Raw genomic sequence first — 25,677 nt, forward strand, 5'->3', positions numbered from 1 at the left:
GGCCGACTTGTCCGGTTGTTCAAGACGGATGTGCCGCTGATGCTCCTTCAACCTCATGTCCACGGAGCGGCCTGTCTGCCCAATATAGACCTTCCCGCACTGCTTTCTTCATAGTCACCGCCGTGTAAGCCTCAAATCTTACAAAAACAGAGATACTTTTCTTTTTGAAATTCGATCTTTGTTCCCTCCACATGAGGATACACCATGTTCTCAACATGTTTAAATTTTACTGGCTGTGTGCTGAACTTCTGCAGCAACTTGTGCAGGGTCCAAATATTGCAATGCCAAAATACTCCTTTATATAAATAAATATAATATAATATCATATCATATAAATAATGACCCTAACAGTGTCCCTGCTATAGTCCAGCTGCAACTTAATGATTTTTCATATCAGTGTAGGGTGCTGCATGCCTCGAAACACGTCTGGCTGAAAGTCACTGTCCAGTTTGAAACAGCACTGACCAACAGTCACGCATTGGTCATGCACAGTGGTTACACTGTAATATGAAATGATCACATTGCAGCACATCATTGCATCATGCACACTCTTTCTAGCTTTTGCTAGTTCTGAAACAGCAGTATTTCTATGTGAGCGGGGAAGACATCTAGTCAGTTGGGTCCCTTAGAAAGAACTAACCACAAACACTGGACAAACCCTGTCAGATTCAGTGACTGAGGTTAGCTCTTTCTAGCTTCTGCTACCTAGACTCTCATGAAGCTGGACTGTGATGCTAAACAGTAATACACATAGCAAACCTATTACATCCATTGCAGCTGTTTCACCTCCAATTGTGACCTATTTAATGAACTCCCTCACAAAATAAAAAGAGAGTGAATTCTAAGGAAGAATGCAAAACTACTAAAATTAATGGCTGCTGTAACACACGTCAATGTTGGTGGACTTTCATTACCTCACTGAGGACCATAAATATATCACTTCATTAATTAATCCTAGGAAACATGGCCCAGAGAGAAAGTGTGCTTCTATTTACAGTATTCGTGAATTACAACCTATTTAAAAGTGAAGATATTTGTGATAATTTACTTAATATCTGTAGATCAATAAAATTAAGAAATGGTTATACTAGTTACATCTGTAGATCAATAAGATTAAGAAACGGTTATACTAGTTATATCTGAAGATACTAGTTAGCTTGATCAATCTTTCCAGAGTCACACCTTTGTAACATGAGGATTACTGACTCTGTTGCATTCTGAAAACATCAGCAAACTGAAAATCAATTTCCATGTCACCATAGTGCAATAAGCATTTCACTATTAATGGACTGTAACTGAGGCAGATAAAGGGAGAAAAAGAGACCAGGATTTCTCCCTCTTCCTCTATCATCTCTTTGAACAAAGGACTAACTCAATAATAGACTGTTTCATGGTGTCAACAAAACTGTCTTTTGTTACTTTCCTTTCAGATTTTACAAAACTACTATTCAGCATATGTCTACAGGTAGTGTGGAAAACCGTGGCAAATCGTTGAGGATAGCCAGTCTCTGCATTAGGACCTGCATCTTAAACCTCCCAAATTCAAAGCAGAATATCAAATATTCTATTGCAGTGTTCAGGGAGATCTATAAAGGTTGGGCAGGAAATGGCTGCTGTATTTCAAGGTATTATATAGCAGAGACCTGGGAAAGCTGTAGTCACAATAAGCAGTGCATCAGCAGAGAGGCTTCCTGCACTCAAATCAGTCCCTTAAGTACCGAACTAGGCTGCTCAATCTTCCAACTTCATCTGCATACTAAATCACAATGTACCATAATGAGAATCAAAGAACACAGTTTCACACAAGTGTGATACCTACCATCTCTCACCGGCCAGCTATCATCTTGAAAACAGACAAGCAGAGTTTCCAAGAGTCGCTCCACATATGGCCGAGTGGCTTGAGGATGGATTTTTGCTGCAAGTTCAGCAATACAAGCACAAGCTGCTTCTCGCACAGCATGGTTATCTGATTCTGTTGCTAATATGTAATAATCCACAGTATATGAGATGTATTTTTGGACTAGATCCTTCCCAGCTGTTCCTGTCACCTGGCGCCAGGTCTCCTGAGAGTAGATGCGTACTCCTTCTGCCACGTAATATCTGCAATGTATTACAGAAAAACTACTCATAACTTTCATTATATAGGGTACAAGCATATATTAATTTTTAAATATTCTCTCCCCAAGATGCAAATAGTAACTTTATAAAAGTAAGATCATATTGCATCCATCATTTCTCAGTGGCCACCAAGGAAACTTTTAAGATGCAGAAACACATGAAAATCACTTGGCACTAAGTCTGGGCTGATGCCGTGCCACAGCTCAAGCGGTTAGTCGCTCGCTTCTCACCGGGTTCGATCCCGGGGTCTGGTCAAGTGGGATTTGTAGTGGACAATGTGGCGCTGGGGCAGGTTTTCTCCGAGTACTTCGGTTTCCCCTGCCAATCCTCTTTCCACCAATTGCCCCACAATCACGCTCACATATCATCTGGGGCTGGTACAATAGGCCAGAAGTGGCCGCAGTACAAGGGACTTAGACCCACCCCACTAGAAAAGAAATAGTCCCCCTTTAAGGTGACAGTGTCCTGTAAGTAGTCCTACCACCCATTGTAGCTGGTTCCTGTTTAACTTCAACAGTTAATTTGCTCTTTTAGTAGGGGGTCCTTGTATGAGTCCCTTTGCTTGCCTGAGTCCAGTGAAGGATCCCCAGTATTTCTTGTGATTCATATTTGTCCAGTCCCTGATTGCCTGTCTGGCAACTCCTATAGAGATGCCACAGGCTGGTTCAGGTCCTATGAATGCATGCTCAGCTCCAATCTTAGCTAATTGGTCTGCTATTTCGTTTCCAGCAGTACCCTCATGCCCTGGCACCCACATCAGTTGTACCCTGTTATGTTTGGCCAGTTCCATGATAGTTTGGTGGCAATCCCAGACCAATTTTGAGTTGATCTGCTGTTTGTCAAGCACTTTAAGTGCAGCTTGGCTGTCAGATAGAATGTAGATGTTCCTATTTCTGTACTTCCTATCTAGATTCTCCATAATACATGCCTTAATGGCATAGACTTCTGCCTGGAATACCGTCGTGTACTGCCCAAGGCTGAAACTAAGTTTCCGCCTCGTGCCATAGCAGAACACACCAGCTCCAGTGCCCTTATTTATCTTGGAACCATCTGTATACCAGACCAGTCCCCCTTTTATATCGGGCCGAAATCCCGTCTTCCCATTCACTCCTGTCAGGAAATCTGACTGTGAAGGGTTTTTCATATACATGCCTCAGTATAATTTTGTCAGACCCCATTTGTAATATGGGTTCTTTTATCATGTCCTGAATTATGTATGCATGTCCGAAAGTATCGGATTTAGGTTTCCATTGATCACTGCACTGGAGACGATAGATTCCTGCCCTGGTTGATGAATGCTGCATAATTTGCACACTTCACCATGTTACTTGGATATCAAATCAAAAATGAGATTTATATCACATATAGCATGCAGGGAAGCAATAAAAGATGCTTCCAGAGATTTGGTTGAAAAGATCAAGGAGAAAATACCAATTAGTGGGCCTCAGTATAGACAAGAAGACAACAATGAGAAGGATAAGAAAGAAACAGGGTAGGAACGTGTGATCTGGATTGATCTGACTGAGGAGAGGGACCAATGGCATGCCATTGTGAGCACAGTAACAAACCTTCAGGCTGCATAAAAGGCAAGTTACTTCTTGACTAAGCGGCCTCCGTAGTCTAGGGGTAACGTTCCCACCTCATGACTAAAGGTATGCAGGTTCAAACCTGGCGGAGGTAGTGGAATTTTTAAGGGCAGAAAAATTCAGGGAACAAGTCCTCCAGGAGGGACTTTAAGCCATGGGTCCCGTGTCGTAGATTTACAGCATGTAAAAAGATCCTCATGTCTCTAGGAGACCTCTGAGCTAAATTAGGCAACAAGTTTCCCGCCCAAGTAGTTTCCAATGCCTCTGGTAGATGGGGGAGATATCAGGTACCGAGGGCCGACCTCGTTGGCTGAACGGAGCTGATAGTACGCACCAGTACTGGTAGGGTATGGCGACAGTAGAAATTAAAGGGGGATGCACAATGGACCAATAACTGGTCTAAGTGCATGGGGAAACCCACCCCCTCTAATAATATTCATAAAATAATACTTCTTGACTATCTGAGTAATTATTAGCTTCTTAGGATCTAGATCCAATTAGTTACTCAGTCAGTATACAAAATTCTTAGAAATGAGAACTGGTATACAATACCTGTTGAGACACATTCTTGGCAGTAATTCTGGGTAGAAAATTTCTCGAGCTTTATCATCAGGGAGTGAAGTAAGGAATTTTCGTGCAGCAACAGATGCTGAGAGTCGTACCTATTGTAAGGAATTTCGAAGTACTAGTCATAACAGAGATAACACTCCATTTTTATTCTATCACAGTTCATCAATATTGTACAATTTCTCAAGTATGTTGGGTACATACTTATGTTCCAGATCAATGTTTCCGAAATTATTTTAAACACAGAACCATTTTTTCTTTTGTTCATGAGATTAAAGTTAGCTAGCGGACAAAATGCTTCTATGTCAATCCTTCTGAACAACAATCATACACTTCTAATATCTTTGTTGGTACCTAAAGAATACTGGGTCACAAACTTTTTAAATTTAAAAGTATGTGCTACTGATGATATGACATCTGTCAAAATGCTCTTCAGAAACCTGGAGTTGCATCAAGCAACCAGAGTTTCAAAATCACTACTGCAAACAGGTGTGCGACATCTATTGGTGTATGTTCCATCAGCCTTGGTTGTGAACACACAATTATACAACACAGCACTGAATACATAAATATTAGTACAAATATTATGTTTTTGGACATTATTCATTGTCTTGTCATTATCTAAAAACTGTCTTGTTTATTTTTCAAAACAGCTGTGTCATGACTACAGACATGCTAAATGACTCGCATACATTGACAAGACATTTGTGATATGGCCACATGGACCAGCAAAGTTACAGGAATTTCTCCAGTATATCAACATTAGGCCTACCATCAAATTCACTATGAAGTTGAGGCTAATAATACCCTTCCATTCTTGGACATTTTGGTTATGAAGTGGGGACCAAAAATGACCATAAAAGTGTACCAGAAGCCTACTCATACTGGTTACCTTCATTTCAAGTCCAACCATTAACATCACTTAAAAAGAGGAGTCGTTCATAGTTTGGTCAACCAAGCGAATGTCATATGTTAAAACCAGAAGAATTTTAACAACGAAATTAAAAACATAAGACATGATCTGATGCTCAGTGAATATCCAAAAGAATTCGTTGACTGTGTAATGAAGCCATCGGCAAGACATCGTCTCTCTCCAGACACAGTATACCAGGGCACTGTAGTCATCCTGTATGTTAAGGGCAATTCCGAGAAATTCAGATGCATTGGGAACTGTTTCCATCCCATAACCATCTTCGAAACTAAACATACACTCCATGAGACACTGATGAAAACTGGACTGGTTAGAGACGCCCAGCAGACAAAGCAGCGTGTTTACAGCATCCCATGCAACTGCGGCAGATGTTACATCAACAAAACAAGCAGACCTTCAGAAGTATGCATTAAGGAACACAAATATAACTTGACAAAGGGTTTGCTGGAAAAATCCAAGTTAGCCCAACATGATCAGTCAACCCAGTTTGGACATCTCTCCCATCTGGGCCCCTGTTATCACAGCAGAAGTCAAGAGATTACAACACGGTCAAGTGTGGTTTGAGTGGAAAAATTTTGTTTTTCTTGTGTTGGTACCATAAGAACTATTGCTTCACTTCAGAGATGATTACAACACGGTCAAGTGTGGTTTGAGTGGAAAAATTTTGTTTTTCTTGTGTTGGTACCATAAGAACTATTGCTTCACTTCAGAGATGATTACAACACGGTCAAGTGTGGTTTGAGTGGAAAAATTTTGTTTTTCTTGTGTTGGTACCATAAGAACTATTGCTTCACTTCAGAGATGATTACAACACGGTCAAGTGTGGTTTGAGTGGAAAAATTTTGTTTTTCTTGTGTTGGTACCATAAGAACTATTGCTTCACTTCAGAGATGATTACAACACGGTCAAGTGTGGTTTGAGTGGAAAAATTTTGTTTTTCTTGTGTTGGTACCATAAGAACTATTGCTTCACTTCAGAGATGATTACAACACGGTCAAGTGTGGTTTGAGTGGAAAAATTTTGTTTTTCTTGTGTTGGTACCATAAGAACTATTGCTTCACTTCAGAGATGATTACAACACGGTCAAGTGTGGTTTGAGTGGGAAAATTTTGTTTTTCTTGTGTTGGTACCATAAGAACTATTGCTTCACTTCAGAGATGATTTCAATCGAGATACTTCTCTGGTGCAAGGCCTCATACATGTGGAGTCTCAATAATTTAATGTTTTCTTAGCTCTCGCAGGCGGTTTGTGCTGTGTTTGATTTATGTACCCCATCTTGAAGCTGGCATAGGTGTCTCGAGATGAAGACTAACTCTTTCAATTGGGCCCAACTGAGTAGGTTTTTAGCTGAAGATGGACAGAGAATCCAGTCTCCAAAATGTCTTGAAAAACAAATAGGACGGTTTTTAGATAAAGACAAGAAGATGGATAATGTCCAAAAATATAATATTTGTAACAAAGTAATTTGTCACAAACTTTTAGATCTTATTTACACAAACATTTCTGAACTCTCCTTTGGCTAGGATGCAAGCACAGAAACCCGTTATATATTGCTCATATGCTGACCAGTGGGTTATATTAATTTCAGATTACATAACTTTCACATCTTCCAGTTATGATGTATGAGTACATAAATGAAGTCAGCACACTATACCAGGCCATATGTTGTAAATATGGTGGCATGAAGAAAATTACGGAATCTTACAACTGAAAAAGTCTGTAAAACTCTTATAAATATGGATTCAGGATTAAGCAAGTAAATTTAATGAACTGAATGACATGTTGTGGACTAGATTTGATATGAAGAAAGATGTCTTCTGGGATGTGGCGCCATGTAGATATTGTGTTAACCGACGTTTTCAGAGGAACGTATCACCTACATCTTCAGGGTAGAAGAAAAGAGAAAAAATCAATGAGCGAGGAACCAGCGTGAGCAGGTGCTGACAGTCAGCACGTTTCTCTGAAACGTTGGTTAACACATTATCTATACAGCGCCACATCCCAGAAGACTGTTTTCTTCATAGTCACCGCTGTGAAAATCTCAAATCTTACATAGATTTGATATGTTTCTTGAAACTGAGAAAAAAAAAACATATAGAAAACACTGCTTCCAATATCTGTTGTATGGAAAAATGGCATAAATAATGCAGGGTACCATAACCACAAGCTTCATGTTCAGCTCCAGACATTTGCTAACCTGACTCCAGTTGTCTGCTAGTCCCTGTGCTAAGTGTTTGCTGAACTCATGCCCATACGTGTAGATAGGGTTCATTGCACTAACACTATCTCTGCCTTCTGCATCTGTGGAATTAAAATGTTCATACATATATATAAATACTATATATCATCACCTTATACATAAATATATCTCTAGCAGCAAAAACCAGTGTATAATTCAGATAAGGGTAAAATTGGTGAAAGCATCTAAAAACAAATAAAATATATAAACAACCATTTTTACTATATAGTTCTGAAAAATGAAATCAAATTAATCAATGCTGCAACTTTATCTCTCCAGACAATTTTTACGAATGTACAGCAAGAAATAAACACTGTAATTCTTTTCTCAAAAAAAAAATAAATAAATAAATAAATAAGAGGACATAAATTGCACACAGCCATTTTCCTTTATAAATTACTGCTTACAGGTGAACTTGAACAACAGGATACTTCTAGGGGAATCTTTACACAATTTACGATGGGGTACCCAAAAGAAACCGAACTAATTTTTTTGTGGGCAGAGCTTTTGTAGTACCTCGTTTTGCCGCTATGAGCGCATAGAGCTAACATTCCAACATTCCTGAGTCGATAAGCCGACTACCGTTGCTTCAGAAGGTAAGGACTAGTTTCGGCAGAGTTTATAGTGACAACTGTTTTGTGTGATCTTCGTTTTTGCAACGGCTGATTTTCGTGAACAGCGTGCGGCGGTGAAATTCTGCTTTTTGCTCGGGAAAAGTGGAACAGAAACTCTTGAAATGTTAAAAACGGAGTACAAGGACGATGCTATGGGGAAAACTCAAGTGTTTGAGTGGTTTTCCCGTTTCAAAAATGGTGAAATGTCAATTGATGACAAACCTCGTCCTGGTCGTCCTTCCACGGCCTGAACACATGAAAATGTTGAAAAAAAATCGTGAACTCATCAAGGAAGATCGACGATGGACCACTGAAGAAATTGTGGAGCTGTTGGGAGTGACTTGGAGCTCAGCGGCCTGATTTGTGGCAGTCAGGTGACTGGTTTTTCCATCATGACAATGCCCCTGCTCACACAGCCCTGTCTGTATGACAATTCTTGACCAAAAATGGTATGACCCTGTTCCTCACCCTCCATACTCACCCGACCTTGCCCTGTGCGACTTTTTTTTGTTTCCTCGAATGAAAAGAGACATGAAAGGAAAAAACGACGGAGGCGCTGTCAAGCATCTCAAAAGATGAATTTAGACAATGTTTTGAAAAATGGAATAACAGACTTGACAAGTGTATTAGTGTAAGTGGAGAGTACTCTGAAGGGGATTGAAGGTTTGTGCTTAAAATTTGAATAAATAAGTTTAAAAAAAAATAAGTTCGGTTTCTTTTGGGTACCCCCTCCTATGTGCTTTATCTTCCATATACACAAAAGCCCACTGTTCATGTGTGTTTTCACCCATATCAGTACTGTGAGAACATGAAACTGACGTCTGAATGGTCTTATGAGAAGAAATACACAAAGATATTTGATATGCATTAGTGAGTAATTTGCAGGTGCAGTTCTGCACAGTAACAATGCTGATGACCTCCCTACTCATGCATTTGTTGCACACAGAATGTTCCGCTATTATCATGATCAGGCAAACACAATCTGGCCAGTTGAGAAAAACTCTGTATTATTAACAAGACTTTAGGAAATTAGTTACAGATTAAATGACATAACTGATGGTCTGATACCAAACAATGAAGTTACTAGTGACAGTTCCTTACTGAACATGCAATTGTGTTGTCATCTGTACATTTAATCATTCTGTAAAACAGGGTAAAATAATTTTTTGTGCCTCAACATCACAGAGGTGTCATCACACCTTGAGAAGTTATTGCTACACACGAACCTGTTATTTTATTAACTACAACAGCAAAACAGAAGCACACCAGTACAAGTCAATGGCACAGTAGTTGAGATGCATTAATAATTCAGGAGAAAACATCTTGTTTGTGTCTTTAACAATGCTAAAAACTGAAGAAATTGACTAATATAAAATAAGATATGGGAGATTTACTGTAAATGGAAATCATTCAAATTATACACATCTTATATATAAACCAAGTACACTTCCATTGACAAATGCTTTCTTATGTCTCAAGAGTGTTTACTGCTTTTCTTAATTATGTGTACCTTGATCAGTACTGCCACAGCTAACAAGAGATGAGCAGACATAAAAGCCAGTTTCACGGACAAATCTATTGGTGTGTGTTAAAGTTGTGAAGATAAGTTCCAGCAACTCATCATCCACAAATAGCTGAAAGTTGGCACCACACCCATCAATCATTGCCTGTAAGCATTTGAGGCTTGTCTCCAAGTTCTTCCATCCAGCTGTATCATGGAAAATCTGGGCTGCTTCAGCACTGTTGCGCTAAATGAGGCATACATGAAGTCAGAACTCATTCAATAACAACAGGGACATTACAGTAGAAGGGTTCTGTCACAGAGGTTTAAGTCTCTGAGATACATTCACTTTGTACGCAAGCAAAAAATATTCTTTCCCCAATAAGTGGTCTACATGCTTATTATTCAACAATCATGACCGCTTTCTTACGAACTAAATGTGTTTCAGATCCACTAATAAGTGTAACTGAAGATGAAAATAATGACAAAATTTCTCTAACTGCACCATTATCAAATAAGAGCTGTGACTCTAAACTGATTACTGAGATGCAGTATAATAAATTACCATTTATTGGAGGAAGTGACCTACAAGAAGTTGTGGGTAATACTGTTAACACTTTTCTTAACATTCTTTTATCAAGAAGTTGCAAGTTTCATTGCCCCAGGGACTAGCAGGTAGGTAGGAATCGTAACTGAAGATGGATTTAGAAGCCCAGATCTCATGTGAGGAACTGGAAGCCAGTAACTAGTGAAGTAATAATATACATGTCACACTTCGCATATCTACATATATACAGAACAATGAGCATCATGCGGGAGCATGGAAAAGAGTTATTTTACAGGCATGCCTTCACTGAAACACATACGAAGGGGGACCCAAAAATAACCAGAAACGACCTGTTGCGCGCGCATGCTTTGTAGTTACGAGTTGTGCTGCTAGGTGGTGTTAGCTGGGGGTCTCCCGCGACTGTTAGTGAGCTGGCGTCAGTCTGAGTTAAGTGGTTTGTCTGTGGTGCTCTGTTGTGTGCGTTCCTGTTTCAACCCTTTGGCGATTAGTGAGATGGCCGACCAGAAGGAACAAAGAGTGTGCATGAAATTTTGCTTTCTGTTAGGGAAAACTGCACTTCACTCTTCAAGTCGCGGCAAACATTCACGCGGTTTTCTCTTTGGTCATCTCTGAGCAAGCGAGGAACAAATTTTGCAGACACCCGTCTCATGTGCAAACCTTTGGTTACAATTCGCTGGACTATGCTCCACGAGATGTTCGTTTCCTCAGAAAGTTGGTCAATGGTCTTTCGACGATCTTCATCAATTTCACGCACACTCTTTGTTCCTTCTGGTCGGCCATCTCACTAATCGCCAAAGGGTTGAAACAGGAATACACACAACAGAGCACCACAGGCAAACCACTTAACTCAGATGGACGCCAGCTCACTAACAGTCGCGGGAGACCCCCAGTTAACACCACCTAGCAGCACAACTCATAACTACAAAGCATGCGTGCGCAACAGGTCGTTTCCGGTTATTTTTGGGTTCCCCCTTGTATATTCAAGAGAATGTGGCACAAGACAGAGTCAAACTAATTTTGAAATTCACTGACAAAAGCATTAAAGAAATCTATTCTGTATCACAAGAGCTTTTCAAACTTCACAGCACAGTTGAAATATTTTGCCAATATTCTCTGTTAGCATATCTGCTAGGAGACAATGTGGCTATTGATGAGTTTGGTATCATGTTGAAGGGGGCTTGGGTTTCATACATTGCACCTCATTAGAGGCCGCTAAATTTGGGATAAAAATCCTCTGAATTTCATGAGTCAACATCTGGTTACCTGTGGGATTTCATGATGTACCCAGGGGCTGGAATAACATTGTCACAAATACTGATGTGCCTGACAAACTCAGAAACAAAGTTCCAGGATTATTCTGAAACTTATGGATCATTTTGTAGACACAGGACATTCACTGTGGATGAATAATTATTAGAATCCACCATTCCTTGCTGTGTTGCTAAGATAGCAGGGACCTTCTTGCCTGAACACGAAAAGAATTCACAGCTTTATTGAAAGTAAAAAATTTAAACAAGGGTGAAATTATTGCTGCAGAGACCGATGGTCATGAATGGAAAGACATGGAAGATGTGTCATCCATTTCCACATTCCATGAAATTTCAAAGAAAACTAAAACTATTCATTGGGTTCATGTAAGGGATTAGTGCTCCTCATCCAATGCTGCAGCCATTCCTTATAGAAAGGAAGAGAGGACTGAAGTGGTATATAAAATTATTCAACATTTACTAATTTTGCAATACACAAATTTATTGTCTATGGAAAACTTAGCTACACACCCGACCTGGCAAAACCCAGACTATCTCAAAGAAGCCATATTCCAGCCTCCCCTGGTGCTGGATGGCTATCAGTCAGTCCACAAAAGTGGCTTCTGGAAAGGCATGTACACAAAAATGTGTAGGAACTTCAAACGTAGTTGGTATAGTGACTGGTTATTGGCTGGACAACAGAGGGATCGGAGTTTGGTAGGGTGAAGAATTTTCTATTCTCCGCATTGTCCAGACTGGCTCTGGTGTCCACCCAACTTCTTATCTAATGCGTACCGGTGGCTCTTCCCATGGGGTTAAATTGGCAGGGGCATGAAGCTGACTACTCACCTCCAACTAGTGCCAAGGTCAAGAAAATGTGGAACTATATATCCACTCTCCACATGCCTTTGTGGCATAATCCTTAATTGGTTAAGCACAGGGACAACTTTATCTTTTACAAATCAACATAATAAGCAAGATATGGCAGAAGAAGTGAAAGACACATCATACACTTAACTTTACATAAACAACAAAATCCTTATGATTATTCCACTGTAAATATTAAAATTCCATACGTGAGTATAATGAGCAAGCTCTATTAATTATTTAAGGTTTGCCAATTCATCAAGAGAGCAGAAGGGGTGTGTGACAATGCCAAATGACACTTGACTTCTGTTAATGAAAAGGCATTTAATTCTTAGTTGTGCTTTATATGAAATATAATTCCACATAATATACACCTTCTTGGAACACAGTTATATTAGTAACTGGTCTGTGCATATCATTACTCTACTTAGTATTCAGTTTATGAGCCTCTTAATTTGACTGCAAAAATTTCATAGGTAACTATTATAAACATCATTAAAGCAAATGTACACTAATAAGATGAGCGTCAGTATGCAAAACTCTCTTAAACAAACCTGTACATAACTTCTCTAAGCATCAGCAATAATTCTGATTATTGTATTCTACATATGGAATAATCTGTTACTTGTGTTTTTCCAGAGCTTATACCATATGACATGACTGGGTGAATGTGAAGGACATTTAGACTTAGATTTCATCTCTGCCAAACCAGTGAACGAACAACTGAAATTAAAATGACACTGTTGGCAGCTTTCAGCCATCAATCTCAAGTCTTGTTGCAGATTTTCCTGGTTCCTGACTATTTACCTACTGATCAAATGGCTCACCAAGATCTCCACAAACATTAAGTGGTGGTGCACACCAGTGGTATCACTAGCCACATTCATCACATAAAGATCTTCATTTATCTACTGCCAACAAGAACTACATCTGCCAAATATGTCAGTATCTTACCTCCCATCATTTTTAACAGTACTCTTATATCTAATGGGGCTAACTAAATACAGCATTTAGATTCCAGGTATAATTTCTGTACTACAGCCATGTTGAAAAGACTTAGACAACAGGCCTAAAATAAATTCTAAAGAGTTCTCACGATGGTGTATAACACTCGGGATTACTGGGTTTTTGGACTTTGTCCATTGTCTGGTATTTTTATTGTATATTTTACTGTTAGCTCCTGTAGATAAACGCTGACCTCATGTTGTGTGTGTGTGTGTATCTGCAGTTATACTGATATAAAGTGATTGAGGTTAGCTCTTTCTAACAGACCAACAGAGTTGGTGTCTCCCACTCGCTCACCTGAGTGAAAGAAACAGATCCAGTTTCTGAAACATGTTCTTTAGAATACCAGACAACAGACTGTCCAAAAATCCAGTTGTCCTGAGTAAGTCTAAAATGTTCCATACTTGTCACTAATAGAGACAAAGGAAAACCAATATTAAATCCATTATTGAAGACTATTGTGGATACTGGGCACAACAAACCCATTAATATATGCTATATAATTTCAGCTACTGACAGCTTCATTATATAGGTAAAGTTGTCCATGCACTTAACTAATTAAGCACTATACCATGAAGGCACATGGGTGAGTGGATGTATGGGATAGTGCAGTCGGTATAGCAAATGCCTACAGGCTGAAAAACTGGGAGGTTGGAGTTCAAGCCCTGGTAGGGTCAAGAATTTTCTCTTCTCCATGTCGTCCAGACTGGCTCTGTGGTCCACCCAACCTCCTATCCAATGCGTACCAGGCTCTTTCCCCGGGGGTAAAGCAACTGGGGTGTGAAGCTGACCACTCACTTCCAGCTGGTGCCAAGGTCAAGAAAATGTGGATCTATACAGCTTCAATATATAAACCATGAACAACTAAAGAAATAAATAACAAAGCATAAGGGAAAAAGGCTGAGGAGTTGGAGAAGTCAAAGAACTTTAACATGCAATCCACCAAAGAAAAAAAATGATGTCATAGCACTCCATATATATGGTATAAAGTTTACCAATAACAGTGAAAAGTTCAACTTCGAAACCGAATTGACACTTTCAATTAATCTAATACTATCTTCAATGATAACTCATACAAATAGGTACACCATTCTTTCAAATATGATTTGTTATTTCCTAAAGAGTTGAGCATGACAACTTACCCTTTGGGAAGGACCTGCTAGCTTTTCCATTAGTTTTTCAGTTTCTAATTGCTCATGTTTTGAGCCATCATCATCATGGGTCACTTGCCTCTCCAAATTACTCTGTATCAATCGCAACACATACTCCTTACAATCTTGATACACAGCTGGGCCAATTTTTCCACAAAGTACACCTAATACTTCACCTGTAACAAAGTACATATTATTGTGAACTTGAGTAGACAGCTGACCATTTGCAACGTCCATTAGGCTTTTAAATTGTTTATGTGTATGATTTGAGGATCTCATAGCAGTGTTTGCAGATTATAGTCATACGAATGTGACACCATGTAGTCATGGCAAGTGTTCACTGATGTTTTGGAAGAATGTCCTGCCTCTGTATTCTACTATTCTGGTGATGGTGGTAGCAAGTTCCTCCAAAATATCGATAATCTGCCAAACTGTGCAGTATCATATCCCACACGACACTAATCTGCACAAATGGATTACATAAAATATTCCTATCAACGCCTAAAACTATGTAGTAAATTCATCAATTCCCAAGACAAAAGTAAAGTGGCACTGTGACAGGTGGTGCTACTGCTTCTACATTTATTGCCATGCGCCTGCATTTGGTGAAGTCTGCAATGGGAACAGTCCAGATGCTTTGGGCAATGTTGGCAAACAAACAACGTCCTCAGTCAAGATGTGTGACCGGCATCACAGGTTCAAAGTTTGTTTTGAATTACTGAAAGGCCCATGTGATAAATCTCCATACTTGTAGTCCAGCTGGTTGTGTTGCAGTACTGGAAATATTCCTTTACTTCCAGCTTTTTACAGATTATAAACACTGACCCCATGAGAGCCATTCTTAGCTTTAAAGGAACAAGTTCCAGTCATGTCCTGACCAGGTGATCATACTGTCAGTGCATCATTCACACACATTCAAGATTCTGTCAGTTCTGAGACAGTGGCACATCAATGAGTCAAAAAGGGGCCCACATTATCAGTTGCCACATGACTTCTGCAAATTGTATGATATGCAATAACACGAGTTTTATCTGAACGGAGAAAGAAAGAAAGAAAGAAAAAAAAACTCTTGCATTTGTTACCAAAAATTGATACCACACTGGTTAAATAACTGTTTCATTACTAAGTGAGCTATAATAATAAGTCACAGGTATACATGCATACGTATTTAAGTCAAGATACTAACATATCACTACTTTCTAATATTCACGTTCTCATTTCCAGCCTATGCTTTTATTTGCATGATAAAGAATGTGCTTCATTATTTTTTACACGTGCTGTCACTCTAGATCTCATACATACTCACTACAAAAGTGTAAAAACCATGTTAATCCAGGAAACACTTAAAAACATTAAAAAGTGTTACTTTCATGGTTCAGTGGTATTGTACACACTGTCAGAAGAAGTTATCAGATAACGCATTGTCTGACACCTCTAGCCAGCCCATTAAATACACTGCTAGGCAGTTTGTTCAGGCTTACACTAGCTGTTTGTCGGTGGTTCAATTAGAAGAGGCATAACACAGTACAGGGAACTTATTAACTTTATTCACTGCTTCACAGCATTATGTTCCATGGCATAGTATGTTGAAAGTCAAGAAACCAGTGTGAAGCACATAGCAATCAGAGCTCCACTTGATATTTGCTTCATGCTAATTTCTTGGGTGGCTTATTCTTAAACCCTGAAGATGAAGGAGACATGTTCCTCTGAAATGCTGGTTAACTTTCAATGGACTACACAGCATATATCCCAGAAGACAGACCTATCTTTATGATTTGGCAGCTGTGGGCTGCAGCTGTCAGCTCCAGTAGTCGTTTTGTTCTTGGTTACTCACAAGTGATCAGTGTGTTATGTGATGGTGCAGTATATTTTACAGTAATGTGTATTTTGTATGACACCTGTGTTGGTAAAATTCTCCAATATAAACATCACAATGAAAGAGTTCCCAGAGGGCAAATAATTCTCACAATTTGGTTAATAAACTCAGATAAACAGGACTGTTCATAGACAAAAAAAAACCACAAAAAAAAAACTTAAGTGCCAAGTGCTTATTGTGGAGAAGTTATATGACAGAGGAGCCAGAGTTGAACATATGCAGAATGATTGAACCATCTATCTCAAGAGACTGGGGTGTCAAAGTCAACTGCAAAAAAGGCAACAAATTTGCTGAAGCTTATATCTAATAAAGCAGCAGCAATCCATTCCCAACCAACTGCAATATCTTGCTAGCAGAGTTCATCTTTGTAATTGGTTTCTACAGTCTGACATCAAAGATGAAAACGATCCGCATTTGACTCTCTTTTCTGATGAAGAATTGTTTCACTCTCAGGGATACATAAGTATGCAAAATAATCACTACTTTAATTACCAGAATCCACATCTAACCTATCACGTCTTACTGTATCGCATGAAAGTTGGTGTCTGGTGTGCTGCTAAGTGCAAGGATTGTTGGACCTGTGTTTTTAATGAAGAATTAATTACAAAGGATATGCACAGGTCATTCTTGGGCAGTTCTTTCTGAAGTTAAGGGAAGAAGAAAGCCTGAACAGCTTGTTTCAGCAACATTCCACAAATGCCCATACTGCACATCTATGCAAGCTTTGTCTGATGTCTGCGTGGACAGAATTACTGGTGATAGTATTTGGCCAGCATACTCACCTGATCTTAATCCTTGTGATTCTTTCTTCTGGGGTTGTTTAAAGGGCAAAGTTTACATGAGCAACTCCCGAAGTAAAAAGAACTAAAAGAAAACATTCATAGGGAAATTGTGAATATTTCTGGAGAACAGCTTCAAGGAGTAAACCAGAACCTCTTCTGCTGGTATGAGGAATGTCTGTGAGTAGAGGGACAGCATTTTCAACACCTCCTGTGATCTGTGAACTGTAACTGCTTCATTTCAAAGGTTTTTGGCCATCAGACATATTGATTCAGTGGAAGAATTTGTCTTTGGCTTGCAGACGGTGGTGCACTGGTTGCCGTAAAGCGAAGCACTGTGAATTGATCAATAAAGATAAGAATTTCCCTGTATATGCCTGAGGTGAGGAGGGAGTGCATAACATTTAAAGTTATATATTACCTGAATGTGAAATGTTATTAAACTTCAATTTCTTGCATGCTCAGGGAGTGGACAACACGGCATGATCAGTGTTTCTAAAAAGTCATGCCCACCCATGAGTGAAAGAAAAACAGTGACAGTGCATCTGTGGTGTTAGTGATCTGACTGGCATTTATCACTTTATGAATGTTGAGATGGGATTCAAATTATTGCCACATTCAACTAAGGCCATCTGGAGTTACAGTCTCAATTGCATTTCTGGTTCTTACATGCATAAGACCAAAATAACATCAGGAGATGGTGTCTTGGGTCTGAAATCACCACCTCCTCCAATCCAACATCCTAGAACATGTAGATTCTAAAGGTTTCTGACGATGGTGGATAACACATAGAATTACTGGGATTTTGAACTTTTTCCATCGTCTGGAATTCCAGGAAATAGAAAACATGATGTTTCTGAAACTGGAGCTGTTTCTGCCTTCGGGTGAGGAAGGAAGACATCTACTCAGCTGCACCCCTTAGAAACAGCAAATCTCAATCACTGGACAACAACTGTCAGATTTACCCAGCTATTTCAACATATATGACTGGGCTAGTTCAGCGGGAGATAACAAGAAACCATAAAATAAAAATTGACTTGTTGGCTAGGTTTCTAACACAAATTTTTCTATCTACTTTTCTATCCTAGTTCCGCACATGTGCATGCTCTATCACACTTTTTATTTTATGGTTTCTTGTTATCTCCCGCTGAACTAGCATAGTTTTATACATGTATGCTGAAATAGCTGGGTAACTCTGACAGCTGTCATCCAGTGACTGAGATTAGCTCCTTGAGGCTCAATTGAGTAGGTGTCTTCCTTCCTCACCTGAAGACAGAAACAGATCCAGTTTCTGAAACATTGTGTTTTCTATTTCCTAGAATTCTGGACGATGGAAAAAGTCCAAAAACCCAGTAATTCTGTATCCTAGAACATGTTCACTTACAGTTGCACAGTGACTCTCTTTGCATGGTTGGGCTTCACATGTCACCACACACAGAAAATAATTAAGCAATCTGAACTCATGGAGTCCTGCTTCCCTTTATACAAATTATCTGTGGAAGTCTAAATGAGTATACCCCAGAACTATGGACTGAATTAGGGTGTTCAAAATTTTGGAACTTATTCTGTTCCACTCTTATCTTTGGGATTACACAAAACAGGTGGTAAGAATTGTGGAAACCAATCACAAGGACAATTTATGGGTAAGAATCAGTGCTACTCTTGAATCTGCAACTTTAGATGTTCTTACTTCAGTATGGTATCAAAATACAGATGAGACAACTGCAAAACAAGAAATGGGCCTTACTGTTCTGCACTAAGAGATGAGATATTTGTAGAGCAACAGATGAGACTCACATCACAGTTCACTAACAGGTTCTACAGTTTCTAGTTCAATATTATAAATGCATTCCTTACTTTTAAACGAAAGTTGCATCAAGTATGGCAAGAACTTACCAGCTGCCATCCGTACTCTTACTTCTATGTCGGTCAGGAACTTTTCTGCAATGGCTTTAATTCTATGTACAAAATCAGCTTCATGCTCATCATCTAGATTCAGGTACGGGATCAGGGCTTTGGCTCCTAACAAGCAACCATGCTTCGTTTCCCAAGATGTTTCTGAATCACTAATTAGAAGTACAAGATTAACTTCAAACTGCACTCTTTCATTTTCAGTACATGTTGGCAAAACCCGCTGCAGCTCTCCAACACCTCTGTCTCGCTCAAGTTTCATTGAATTACAAAGTAATTCCAATATTTCTGTTGTCATTGTAAATTCCTTAAAACCAAGTGGGGAATTGGGACTCAGAAACGTTATGTTCTTCTACAGCACGCAGCAAATACCATACAGCATCACTTATTCTGCAATTTAAACTACATACTTTAACATCCACAATGCGTTACATTCAGCTAACTGCGGCTGCATTATCCGTAATTCTGTATTTCGTATATTAATTCACTTGCATAATACGGCAATACACTTGCACCCACACAATTTTTATAAAATAACTGAACTCACTCATGGACACAGCGAAACAAGTGACAACTCGAAGTTCTATGAACATAAATTATTTATATTCAAGCTATGTCAACTACATTGAGCACAAAAACATTATTTCAAACAGCATTACAGAGTCGAGCTACTATGACAAGCTACGTTCGAATTTGCGTGAAATACTGTAATTACCTATTCATTGACTGATAGACAAGCGAGAAAATTTACGATTCTAGAACGGTGTCATGTTGTGACGTCACTCTAGACCTATTGTAATCCGTGCTGCAACGACACTTTTTGTTGACTAAATGTGTGAAGTGGGTTGCATTTTCAATGTGGAAATGTTGTGAGCTATGCGCGAAGCATCCAGTTAATTTGGTAAATACAAATAGTTATATACACAGTTTTCCTAGTAGTATGTTTAACATATACTAATGACTTTTGTGAATTCTCAGCTACCAGGTTTGTCAACTGATCTTAGGAGGGGTAGGTCTGGCGGTCGGTCTTGCTTGTGTTTGCTGCTGTAGCTCCAGTGCCGAATAGTTCGTTTGCTACTGATTTGAAAGATATGTACATACTAAATGTGACTCACCATTTGATATACAGAAATATATTTTTTGTAACATGCCCTGAAAATTACTGAATTACATTATTGTTATTAGTATATAGTTATATTGTACTTGTTATTTTAGGTAGGCCATTAATATTCCTCCATGTGAGCTGTAAATGACGTGACAATGAAGATAACGCCCCCTGTTTATGTTAGCAATAATATTATATAGCGTAATGTAAGTATTTTAACTTTTGCATTAAGAACTTGTGTTTGGAACATTTTTAAACATCCGTATGAACATTTATTTTTCAAACACAAGGTTCTTCGGATTCGTTTTACTATCGTGCACATACCAGCACCGAACGAAAACTATAACTGTTGAAGAAAGAACAACAGAACAAACAGTGATACATCTAACATGAAATATTAGCTTCAGTATGGACTAATTATTATATTGAAATTAAAATACCAAGCAATAATTTTTAGCACGTTCACGATTCTGCGTGCCCCATTGTACACCTGAAACAGTGCAAAGCTGCCGGACGGAGTTTTATGAAATTTAATACTGGAGAATTCTACGAAAATTCGCCCAGCCGTTTCAGTTTTCATTTAGGTCGAACGTGTTTAACAACTTTACATGAAGATGTAAATGCATTTCCTGGCTTATCTAGCCCAATATTCATCGACAAGAAAATTTTATTGTATTGTTGAAGAGGTAAATGAAACACATTTTGTATGCAGTGTATTAAAGTGACCATTTTCTTCTTGGCATTTTCGGGGACAGCCATTCTGAAGTCACTGGTGGAAGCTGGGGAAGTTAGCTGGTATGTAATACACCCTACAGTCATGATCTTTTTATATTCGTGTTATTGAACAGTATCAAGAAATAGGTCTATGAAATTGAAGTGAAGTGATACAGTACATGAAATGGTGGACTATCCTAAGCATTGAAACTACAAACATAATAATATAATATGTGAGACATAATTATTTTTACAGTACCTTGATTATTTTGAATAGGAGGTCCTTGCAATGGCAAGGTATTTGTCTGTAGATGGGATCTTTTTCAGTACTCCAGCATTTGATACAAGTTTTTCACAAAATTCTTCACACGAGAAATTAGTATTTGTTTTCACTGCCAAAATGGCTTGTATTGTGTCCATATGCAATGATTTCTCTTCAGACCAGATGTAGTTCATACGGGAAACACTATTTCAGTGGATGCATAGCTGCCAGGCAGGTATAATGAAAGTTCAACATTGAGTGCCTTGCCGAATGTTTTCTTGCGTGTCAAGTGCAGCTAGCTTCTTTTCTGTTGCTCTCTTACCCCGTCGGCGAATGAACTGGAGGCCTCTATACTGGTACAACGTTCGGGCAAGTCGACGTGGGCACGGTGAGCCAAGTGGCCTATGACTGCAACAGATTCCTGCAGGGAATTCGCGACGCCCTGGGCCCTTCTCAGCTGAGCGTGGAACGCTTGCAGACAGTGATCACCCTAGCGGTTCTCGATCGCCGCACTAACCTCTACTTACGTGACCCTCCAAGGGGCGCCATATAGAATGTGTACGGCCGATCATTCAAGCCGGTGGTCAAGTATGCGGGCCTGTTGTGGGGCGTGCAGTTATTGTATTCCACCGTGGTCTCGAACTGCCGTCGGAAGATTGCCCATGAGGCCTATCCGTCGAATTTAGGTGGCTGTGTCGCGCCTACACCGTTTCACCTTCTCGCAAGATCCGCACTTAGCGTGGGCTTCGGTGATATAAAGTTCGCCTGCCATGCGGGCGGCCCGGGCTTCGACTTTTTTTTTCAACTTCCTTTCGAACTCTAGCTGTATAGGCGTAGTTTCCACTAAGGTCTGCGTCGCCTTTGTCGTGACCTGGGTCACGAGGCCGAGTTCTTCGTGAAGGTCTTTCCTCGCGCCCACTGTTGTTTCTAGGAGGCACTCCGTCCATGTCCACCGGCATTTCTTCGATCTTTCTTGTGAAGGCCCTGTGTCTTTTGGTAAGCTCGAACCAGGACGTCTGATACGCCAGGACATCATGGTCTCTTCTAGCCCGGATCGGATGGAGTGTACTGCAACCTCCAATTCTCTCGGCCGCTCCTTATCGTGGCTTCCGTCTTATTTGATTGGTTTTCATTTCTACATGAAATTTCCTTTCCTGGTTGGATCTCATTTCCTCTTCATGGACGTCCGTTCTGGTTATCATATCGACTCTCGCCCCTTCGATTATGACTGCCAGAGGTTCGAAATCCCCCAGTCTGTCACTTTGTAGCCAACCGTGGAGGCATAAGCCAGTAATTCAATAAATCTAACGTTATGTAATCCAAATAATCCCAATTTTGACACCAGTATTGGATTGGTAATTGGATTTATTGGATATAAATCATAACTACAATTTAACATAGCGCTGTCGCTAATTCACATACTCTTCAGTTCACTACAGCACGCACTAAGTCCTCCCGCTCTGCTGTTTCTTGGAAACAGCTCCCAACGCCGTAAGTTCCTCCGCCTCAGCGGTTCATGTCCTTGCTGGCTAGCGACTACCCCGCGCCTAATACAGTTCAGTTCAGTTCAATGAATTGCTTCTGGTCCTCGCCAGCACAGTCGTTCTTGGTTTCGAGTCCCATAGGGACCCATGGCCTAATTTGTGTTCGTTGCAAGACCGTTAACGTGTTTTAAAATGACGTCTTCGTCGAGAGGAGGGGACTGTCTTCCAGGGTAGGTACCACATTTGTTGTACCGTAGTTTCGCACGAGTATACCCGCAATCACGGAGCTTGTAAGGACATTTGTACTTTACGGACTCCAAACAAGCTCTGTCACACTACTATGGGAAACAGTTCTTAAGCTACGTGTAGATATGGATCGGACTTCAGTCAGTTCAGATTCGGTCATCAGTCAGTTAACTTGGTGCTTGTCTTCACCAGCAGTCATTGCTGACTTCAGTCTCCTCGAGATCCATAACCAAGATTTGTATTCTCTCCTAGACATGTACGTGGTTTGAAATGGGGCCTCCTCTTCGACGAAGGAGGGGCCGGTCCTTCTGCTAGTATATAGTTGTTACGTTTGTTGGTGCATAGTTTCAGGACGAGTACACGTATATCCGCGCAGTCATGGCGTCCAGGTCACTACGTACAGTGGATCCTTTGTTACTGCACTACAGGGCTACTATAAATGATTCATTCGTTTTTAAAACGCTATATTTTCCAAAGCAATACGCGTATAAATATGATTGATATATAAAAAGAACCGTAAACTCGCCAGGTTTTCTTCACATTCTACAAATGTTCTATGTGTATGTCCCTTGGGTCACACGATACACGTCCAGGCCGTAGTCGAGCTCGTTCCACACATTTTGTAGCATCATCCTGTCAATGGTCATCACTGCAGCATCGATGCATTCCCTCAGCTCTACTAGTGTTCTTTTCAGTGGGGGTACGTAAACACGATCCTTAATGTACACCCAAAGGGAGAAGTCACAAGGCGTTAGAACAGGTGATCTGGGGGCCAAGTGAACAGAGCTACGTCATCCTCACCAACACGCCCAATCCAGCGATGCCGAAGTTCATTGTTTAGGTAGCGACGAACATTGATGTTCCAATGAGGGGGTGCCCCGTCTTGTTGGAAGACAAAATCCCCGGAATCAGCAGCCAGTTGTGGAAACAACAATAACTGCAACATATCTAGGTAAGATGTACCAGTCACAGTTTTCTCACAAAAGAAAAACGGCCCATACAGCTTTGTCTGTGACATTGCACAGAAAACATTCAGCTTTGGTGAATCTCTTTCAAGCGCTACAATTGCACGAGGATTTTCAGTGCCCCACAATCTCACATTGTGACGATTAACCTTCCCGGATAAATGGAATGTTGCTTCATCGCTAAATATCAACTTGGCGGCGAAATCTCAATCCTCCAATGCTTCCTGCATTGTGACGCAAAATTCCAGGCGCCGGCCATAATCTTCCGGGTTTAATTGTTGCAGGAGCTGTAACCGCCGTCGCAAAATCTTCCATACAGTTTGCTGCGGTAGTCCAAGTTCGCGGCTTGCTCGGACCGTTGATTTTTGTGGACTACGTACAGAACTTTCCCTCACTCTGGCACATTTGGTCGACCGGTGCTTTTCCGTTTACACAGACAACCAGTGNAAATATCAACTTGGCGGCGAAATCTCAATCCTCCAATGCTTCCTGCATTGTGACGCAAAATTCCAGGCGCCGGCCATAATCTTCCGGGTTTAATTGTTGCAGGAGCTGTAACCGCCGTCGCAAAATCTTCCATACAGTTTGCTGCGGTAGTCCAAGTTCGCGGCTTGCTCGGACCGTTGATTTTTGTGGACTACGTACAGAACTTTCCCTCACTCTGGCACATTTGGTCGACCGGTGCTTTTCCGTTTACACAGACAACCAGTGTCCTTAAATTGCCGATACCACCGCAAAATGCTTTGTTTACATGGCGGTTCTTTTCCATACTCACTTTTGAATGCGCGTTGCACTGCTATAACAGACGAACATCTCGCATATTCCAACAAACAAAAACTCTTTTCTTGCTTTGTCGCCATTTTGTAAAGGCACTGAACTCATGCTGCCAACTGGTGCAAACAATACAAACTTGGTGAGTTTATGGTCCTTTTTATATATAATCATATTTGTACCGTGTAATACTTTGGAAAATATAGCGTTTTAAAGACGAGTGAATCATTTATAATAGCCCTGTATATTATGTAACCTTTATGCAAAGTACACAGAGGTTTCCTGTCAGTGCAGGCCTTTGCAGCAGGTTATGCCTTATCATATGCAGCTACTCTGAAACTGCGGTTAGTCAGCTGAACGGTCATAGGCCTGAGCGCCCCCCCCCCCAAGTTTAAGCCACTTATACTTTGGTTTCTTCTTTCCCAGTACCTCGTACATTTGGATCTGCATTGGTTTCGGATCTGTGTTAGTTATATAATCATACACGTTAGGAATTTTGGTAGCCATGTGCAATTTTCGTACTGGTGTGCACCTGTCAGGATTCCCATTAGCGCGGAGTGCCCTTTTCTATAGGCGCTGCAATTCCAAGAGTTGAGCTTCCGCCGCAAAGATGTCAAAGAAGTTGTACGTCAGGTTTATAATTTAACAGTCTTTAATTTTTACTTATAGCCACTCGTGCGAAGAGCTTACGACTTTTCTGAGTCTTGCACGGGCTTTGTTCCGGCAGGTGGAGCTTTCAACATACAAATCAATTAAATTATGTTGCTTTATTTATATATATACGTATATACACTACGTCGATTTTACTTAAATTTACACTTTGTAAACTGTCGGTCACGTGAATTTGGCACATATATTTGTTGTGCGTAAAAAACAGTGTGACGCCAAACAGCCTTCCTCTGGAATGAACTTACTGACATCTTTATTCTGGTCCTTTGGAAGAGGAATGCGGGCCTACGTCCGGCTTGGTTTTCGCTCTGCAGAGAGTTACGTGATGTGATGCCAAAATACTGCCATGATGCAATGCACAGCCTGCACTGGTCTGATTGGCTATCAATCCACGGTGAATACCCGGGTTACAAACCTTAGCCAGTCACACCACAAATGCAGCAGCGTTACATCGTCCATTCCTTTTAGAATGTTCCATACGTCGAAACGTCTCCAAAGACA

The 25,677-nt window shown here is 40.2% G+C and overlaps 2 protein-coding genes across 4 annotated transcripts in view; one reads left to right on the top strand and one right to left on the bottom strand.

Moving 5' to 3' along the window:
* Positions 1-19,756, bottom strand: part of LOC111869790 — a 31,704-nt gene extending 11,948 nt beyond the window's left edge. Inside the window, exons 1-7 of one of the 3 annotated variants that reach the window (XM_023861560.2) lie at positions 19,676-19,756; positions 18,946-19,115; positions 14,386-14,570; positions 9,566-9,803; positions 7,400-7,503; positions 4,257-4,366; positions 1,820-2,100 (exon numbers count right to left, since the gene is read on the bottom strand). In XM_023861560.2, the coding sequence (XP_023717328.1) occupies positions 1,820-2,100; positions 4,257-4,366; positions 7,400-7,503; positions 9,566-9,803; positions 14,386-14,570; positions 18,946-19,115; positions 19,676-19,683 (1,096 nt within the window). In that variant the 5' untranslated portion in view covers positions 19,684-19,756. The other 2 variants (XM_023861559.2, XM_023861558.2) reach the window with 2 other exon arrangements.
* A 24-nt stretch (positions 19,757-19,780) lies between these two features.
* Positions 19,781-25,677, top strand: part of LOC111869789 (protein Smaug homolog 1) — an 82,787-nt gene continuing 76,890 nt past the window's right edge. The window contains exon 1 of the mRNA XM_023861553.2: positions 19,781-19,861. The gene's annotated coding sequence lies outside the window, so the exon portion shown is untranslated. The remainder of the gene's footprint in view (positions 19,862-25,677) is intronic.

This window comes from Cryptotermes secundus, unplaced genomic scaffold, assembly GCF_002891405.2.
Source record: "Cryptotermes secundus unplaced genomic scaffold, Csec_1.0 scaffold123, whole genome shotgun sequence".
Lineage (NCBI taxonomy): Eukaryota > Metazoa > Arthropoda > Insecta > Blattodea > Kalotermitidae > Cryptotermes > Cryptotermes secundus.